The following is a 7,325-nucleotide window of genomic DNA, read 5'->3' as shown; positions in this document are numbered from 1 at the left end:
CGGCGTTAGTGTCTCGTGGCACACAGAATTCACTACTCACCGCCCGGAAGAAAAAGGAAAACGAGACACCCTCACTCACCTTTGCCTCCACTTCAAACTCTTGAGATTGCCGCCCTTCCTCCCGATATCTGGATAACTGACGTCTGGAGCCTCGCAGGTGGCTCCGCAGGAGATGCGGGCTCCACCCTGGGGTGGGAAGACCCTTTGGAGGAGGGCATGGCATGCTACTCCAGTATATTTGCCTGAAGAATCCAATGGACAGAAGAGCCTGGTGGGCTACAGTCCATAGGGTCGCGAAAAGTCAGACATGACTGAAGCGACTTAGCAGGCACGCGTGCTATAAATAGTTGTATGTCACCCCAAATTCCACGGAAACGGGGCCCTTCCCTCAGGCTGTGCACAGCTCTCCGGTGGTAGAGTGCCCCCCCCCCCCCACTAAAAGTCACTTGAAAGCACCCTCCCCAGCCCCACCCTTCAGAGCACCTTAGGAGCCCCGGCAAGCCTCCGTGCCTGGCAGGAGGGGGTTCAGGATAGAACCGAGCTGATGGGCCCAGGCAGCTCAGGGGTGGGGGGCAGGGCTGGCCCTGGCAGCACTAGTGGGGGCAATCCCGGCCCTGCCGCTTCCCACCGGGGTCAGCTCTTCCCACCTGGGTCCTGAACTTCCTCACCTGCAGGCCAGGTACTGCCTGCCTCCTGTGATTGCTCTGAGGATCATAGTCTGTGTATATAAAATTAGAACAACAAATGACAGGAGAACAAATCCTTCTCACAAAGTTTTTTCTAGAGAAGGTCTTAGGTATGGAGTTGAATTGTCCAAGGAAGAGATTCTTCAGTCCATGAACATTTTTTTGAGCACCTCTGTGCTAGGTGCTGGGTCACCAATGAGTGCTTGGTGGGGAGGGAACAGGGAACAGTGATGGAGGGGCAGAGACGGAGGTGAACAGAAATGGGTGGGCACAAGCTGGACAGACAGGATCCAGAGGGGTCAGACGAGCATCCAGGGCTGCGGCTACCCAGCCAGCATCTTCCCTGGGCCTGGGCACAAGAGAATCATGGGGAGCAGCATCTTCTCTGCCCTCAGGTGGAGATGGTTGGGGCAGAAGGGCCAAGTGGAGAGTCACCAATGGGCTGAGCCTGGGAGGACGTGAGTTCGGCCCCCATGTCTGCCAGAATGGTGGTTCTGACTTCAAGCCAAGGAGGGTGACTCTGACACTTGAAGGGAAAAGACTTTCTGTCAGCCTTGGGAGATGGAAAGGGGGCCTGAGCCCAGGGCTGGGGCTGGTTCCCTGGAGGAGAGGGGAGTGAGAGCAAGCAGCATGCCCAGAACTGGCTCAGCATGGCCTGAACAATGTAAGACTGGGTTGAGATCACCCTGGCATGGCAGGAGACTGGGGGACACATGTGAAGTGGTGCTGTCAGGCCTAGCAAGGCCAGCAGGCACTGGACTCGCTATGGAGCAGAAACCTCTCCTTGGATGTAAATTCATACTATGTCCCTTCCACACAGCAAGTCCGGGGGGCTTTTTCTGCTTCCAAATGAAATGAGGTCATATCTTTGACAATCAAGAACTTCCACACTGATCCTCAGCTCCCTATATAAAAGATGCTACAATTCAAACATCCACCAGTGGCTGAATGGGTAAATGAAATATGGTATATCCATACAATGGAGTATTATTTGGCCATTAAAAGGAATTTAAAGTACTGACACATGCTGTGACATGGATAAATCTTGAAAATCTTATTCCAAGTAATATAAGTCTGACACAAAAGTTCACATATGATTCCATTTATATGAAATGTCCAGGATAGGTAAAACCATAGGGACAGAAAGCAGATTGGTGCTTGCCCAGGGCTGGTGGCGGGGGAGCTGGTGGGGGGTGGGGGAGGAGGGCAAGGTAATGACTGCTGAATGGGTAGGGGGTTTCATTTGTGGTAACGAAAGTACTTTGGAAAAGACTCTGATGTTGGGGAAGATTGAGGGCAGGAGAAGAAGGGGGTGATAGAAGATGAGATGTTTGGATGGCATCACCGATTTAATGGACATGAATTTGAGCAAACTCCAGGAGATGGTGAAGGACAGGGAAGCCTGGCATGCTGCAGTCCATGGGTCACAGTCAGACATGACTAAGTGACTGAACAACAAGTACTTTGAAACTTGATATAGGTGGTAGTTGTACAACACTGTGAATGTAATAAGTGCCACTGGATTGTACATTTTAAAATGATTCATTTTATGTTTTTGTGGGATGTGAAATTTGCCTCCGTTAAAAAAAAATTGCAGAAGAAAGAAGAGAAATGAAATGCTTCCACGGGTGCTCTGACACAGGCAGGGCCCACTTCAGGAAGCGACATTGACTTACCTCCCCTTCCTGCCTCCTGGGATGCTGTCCATACACAGGCCTGGGTTGTCAGCCCCTCACAGGGCATCCCCACAACACCCCTGCTTCCAGGGGCCACTCTAATGCCAGACTGGCCTGGGGTGTCAAGTTCTGACCCCCTCGGGCCCTGTGGTGCTCTAAGGGGTCACCCAGCTTCAGAGCACCCGAAGGTCTAATGAGATGCACCCCAGCTCGATTCCTCTCTCCACCCACACCTACCCCCTCCTAGATGACATCCCAAGAATCCTCCCTAACACCCCCAGTCATTCCCCTCCAGCACCCACCTCCTTCCTGGGCTGGCTCCCTGGGGACCCATGGTGGTAGACTCCTGTGTGCAAAAGCATTGTGTACCCACGCAAAGCAACCAGGTGACAGTCTAGACCACCTGGGGACCTGGAGCCAGAGTGTCCTCTTTGTGGTCACGTAAGACAGACCGTGGTGGTCTGGGAGCCTCTGGCGTTTTTGTTTTTATCATGAGGAACAGGACTGCAGAGCCAGCCTGTCTTGGCATTTTGGTTTCACAGTTGTGTTGGGACCCCTGCCAGGACAGTGAGAACTTTGGAAAGACATTCACCCAACCACCCTGATCTCCCAGGTGACTTGTTCCCAAGGCTTTTAAAAATAGAAGTGTGAAAATCATGTCATCGCCAGGAAGCTGTGGGGTTCCGCGCTTCTGTGGCCACGGCCGTGTTGGCACACAGCCTCGGGATGCAGGAGGAAAACAAGTGACTCAGACAGCGCAGGCACACGTGGTCGGGTGCCAGGCCACGAGGCTGCACAGGCAGCGGTCACGGCCAAGCCAAGCTTGTGGTGTGATCACACAGGGCGGTGGAGGTGTCGGGCAGCTTCCCGCCGCCCAGGCCTCTCCCTCAAACCCAGGACTGTGAACAGAGGGCATTCTTGCTCAGTAAATGAGGAGATGAACGATGGGGTGTCTGGGAACTCAGGCAGGTCATGAAGTCTCAGCCTTCACATTTCTGCCACTTTTATCTTCAAAAAGAAACATATCAGAACCACCTATTTCCACAGATACAAGCAGTTTTCTTTAAAAAGCATGTTAAGAGCCTGGAATAAGGCAGGATAACATATCAAGAATTTACTTAAATGCAGCAATTTGAAATGTGTGATGTTTTGCAGAATCGGGGCTGATGTTTACTTTGGTGGAAATGGTGAGGGTGGAGTGGGCTGAGCGAACGATGGTGTAAACAAGATATCACTGCAGGCTTTTCCAGAATGAAGAAATCTTCCATTTCCATGCACTAACTGATAAGCTAGCGATAAACCATTTTCCAGTCTTCATTAATGATCCCAATGGAATCTTCCCCCCTGAGATTTAACTTGCCTAAGCTTCTGCATGCTCTTGGAGCAATAAAGCTGTTTAGTTTTAAACTAGATGGAATTCAGTCATTCACTAAGTTGCTGAGACCTCCTCCACTCAAGTGGGGTAGTAAGTAGTTGGTAAAACACTTATTTAAAATATTAAACAATTATTTAAAATATTTATACACTGGTGATTTTGAAAATGATGTAAAATAACATGTGATGCTAATTTAGATAAGGGGTTGGGTCAGTTTTGTGGATGAAATGCAATCCCAACACTAAGGCTCTGTGCCCGTGGTCATTGATTTGGAGGGCCACACTGTGTGATGAGTTACCACTTGCACACACATATATTGTGCCCAGCTCCTTGTCAAGGATAAATTGTAGTGTCTCCCAGGAGGATGGTAGAGACCAAACATGCGGGCTGCCTCCCTGACACCACCTCTCTGGGGTTTTGGACCTGATTTTCTTCTGGGGTTTCAGGAACTATATGTATTTTTGCTCCTTTTTGGAAGCCACTGGGGATATATTTTCTGCACTTGTGACTTAGAAATAACCTTTTTCTTCTTCTCTCCATGGTTCCTACCGGAAGCATCCAGGTCATGCCGACATTTTCACACCTTGATAATGACTTTCCCATTGCCCTATTGTTCTCATTAGGGAAGCAGACTGAGGCTTCTCCTTGGCTTTGAAAAGATGCTTTAAAAGAAAATCCGAAAGCCTCTGATTTGAGGAAACATTGAGAAGTTTTCTTGGCGTGTTCTGGAAAAATAGCCTCTTCCTGGAGAGGAGTGTCAGGACCTGTGACCTGTGCAGCCACGGGGGGCCCAGTGCCCAGAAGGCCCCACACTTGGTGAATACTCAGCTTCACATTGACAAGGCTTGGGGACATTAAGTTCAGTGGAAGAAGGACAAGTACTGCATGATGCCACTTATCCGAGGCATGTAGAAGAGTCAATTCTTTGACAGAAAATAGAATGGTGGCTGCCAGGGGCCGGGAGGACCGGTAATGAGGAGCTATTGTTTAAGGAAAATAGTTTCCATTTGGGAAGATGGAAAAGTTCTGAAGATCTTGGTGGTGGTTTCACGACAGTGTGGATGTACTTTTTTTTTTTTTTTTTAATTAACGCACACTTCTTTTTATTATATTAAAATCAGGCAATGGTCTGACAATAAAAAGGCTGCTTACAGAATACTGTTATGTTAAACTTTACTTACAGGATGTTAAACCCTTAGAACTAAGGTTTCCCCCAGAAAAAAGATTAATGGAAACATCAATTGCTTTTCAGACTTGATAGTTGCTGCTTCAAAAGGTGGTTTTACACAGACACTAAAAAAAAAAAAAAAAAAAAAAACCCTTGGAACACAATGAATTGATTTTATTTCGGTATGCATCCACATCTCAGCATTTAGTGGTCCTGAACAGAAAAGTGGAAAAACGCAGCGATTCGCCAGGAATTTCGGGGATCTGCCGTGCACACCGAGTTCTTTCGTAATCCCTGCTGAGGACCGGGAGAAGCAGCAGCACCAAAACCAAAGTATGCACCGAATTCAAGGTTCTTTTTGTTCCAGTTGTCAGCTTCCAAACTAGACCCGAGTGGACTGAAAGGATGACCCAGTGAGAGCCCTGTTTAAAACTTCTTCGATTTTAAAAAGCCAAAGCCTTTGCAGGAAAAGAGAACAATTCATTCAGAGGGATCGTGTGTGCGCACAAGTGTCTTCTGTGGCCTTTCTCCAAGTTTAACCACCACGGAGGTCGTGAGCTGGCAGGTCTGAGTAACCCCGGTGACTGTTCTTTTCACCTTATTGAAACCTGAGCTAAAGAAACGCATCAGCTGATGGTGACAACAGAGGGTGGCAAGGCTGAGAACCCAATATTCATTTCCCAGGCTGGTGGAGAGTAAATAAACTGTGGTTCCAAGACTAAATGAGGGGAGGTCAGAGACTTTTCAACCTTACCTGATGGCTTCTGGCCAAAGCAAGGAAGCGTCATGGAAGTGCTGGGTGGCGGTGCAGAAAGGGACTTGAGGAGGAGGAAGGAAAAGGCAGCACCCCTCGATTACGGTGGGGGGAGAAGATACGGGGAAGCCCTGAAGTCCTCACCAAAGGCCGATCTCAAAGGGGAGCAGAGGGCTACAATCTATGCCTCGGCCACGGGCGGCAGTGGAGGGTGGGGGGAGGAGGGTTGATGGCTTGGAAGGGGGGCGTCACTTAAGACTCAGAGAGAGAGACCAGGGATGCAGACAGAGCACCCCGCTCACCATCAGTGCCCCCCAGGCTGTGACCTGAAACCTTCACGTCTACTCTAAGAAGCCACCCCTAGCTGGAGGGCTGTTGCAGGGAGGGGGAGGGGAGGGGAGGGGAGGGGGGAGAAGGCAGAGACCCCAGGCCATGGAATCAGCAGCAAGGTGATTGTGTGATGTGTCTTTTCACAGTTGAGTTAGATGTGCCCCACCGGTTAGGATGGGAATCAATTTAAATATAACTTTCTTGATCCCAGAAGTTCAACTATGTGGACAGTGGTTACACTTGACAGGATGATTTGTTATAGCACAACTTATATATTTCAAATGGACAAAAAAATTAGTATCATTTACAGTATCTTAAGATAAACTGCCTTTGAATGGGAGCTTTCTTTCCAGTACTTTGAGGTCTACAAGACGAATCTAGAAAATTTACTACTGTGGAAAATGAAGACTGCTTAAATCGAATCGGGGGCAGGGGAGGGCCTGTGGTTTTTCTTTTTGATTAATTGCTGTAACACTGTCCTTCAGGTGGCTGAGGGAGTTTCATATTTTGTTTAGACATCATTAGGCGCCGAAGCTCTTGCAGGACAACTTTGATGCTATACGAATTCTGCCATTTTGCTAGCACTGATATGGCTCTTGGGTCCACCACTCCATTAGAACTATTAACTCCATTCATATTAATTTTTGTTACAAATCTTACAAAGAGGGGTGCTTCTGGGTATTTAGGTCCACATTCTATTTTAAGGCTGTATATTCGGTTTTCATAAATTGTTCTTGGAGGCCCAATTACCATCCCTGTCCATCTGGTAAGTGTCATGTCTTCGTCATCTTCTAGACCCCAGCTAACTGTGCCATCTCCTACTCCTTTCTGGCCTTCTTCGAGTTCTTCCAACAGTCGGAAATCGCGAGGGACTTTTACTCCCGAGCCCGTGGTGGCTGCCATCTTGCGTCGCTGTCGCTCAAAGTGTGTGTGGATGTACTTAATACCACCAAACTGTACATTCTGAAAGAGCTCACATGGCAACTATTACAGAGATGTTACCACAATAAAAACAGAATTCTGCTGCTGCTGCTGTCTTGAAATGGTTAGTTTTTTAACAAGTCCCCTATTTTTGTTTTGTGTTGGGCCTCAGGAATTATGTAGCCAGAACTGAGCAGTGTTTCTGGACCTGAATGGATACAGGTGTCCTAGGATCAGAAGATACAGGTTCTGAATCACTCTCTGGGGCAAGGCCCAGGAGTCTACATTTCTAACAAGCTCCCAGGTGCTGCCGATGCTGTGGTTCATGGACCACACTTTGTAGCCAAGACATAGACTGGTGAGATCTAGTGCAGGTCTGAGAGAAGTTCCAGGTGTAGTTCCTAAGGAACTGAGT

General features: G+C 48.5%; 1 protein-coding gene across 1 annotated transcript; it reads right to left on the bottom strand.

The window, feature by feature from the left end:
* Nucleotides 1-6,241: 6,241 nt before the first annotated feature.
* LOC133066300 (ubiquitin-conjugating enzyme E2 variant 1-like) lies at nt 6,242-6,909 on the bottom strand. Its single transcript, XM_061157242.1, has one exon. It carries the CDS (start codon nt 6,890-6,892, stop codon nt 6,449-6,451), a length of 444 nt encoding a protein of 147 aa, XP_061013225.1. The 5' UTR covers nt 6,893-6,909; the 3' UTR covers nt 6,242-6,448.
* Between the last annotated feature and the right edge of the window lie 416 nt (nt 6,910-7,325).

The sequence above is a fragment of the Dama dama genome, chromosome 12 (assembly GCF_033118175.1).
Source record: "Dama dama isolate Ldn47 chromosome 12, ASM3311817v1, whole genome shotgun sequence".
Lineage (NCBI taxonomy): Eukaryota > Metazoa > Chordata > Mammalia > Artiodactyla > Cervidae > Dama > Dama dama.
Note: the sequence above shows the minus strand (reverse complement) of the source record. Positions and strands in the feature narration are given on the sequence as shown.

What these genes read in the sequence shown, in the direction of transcription:
- LOC133066300 (XM_061157242.1), bottom strand. Translation starts at nt 6,892, where the DNA reads ATGGCAGCCACCACGGGCTCGGGAGTAAAAGTCCCTCGCGATTTCCGA.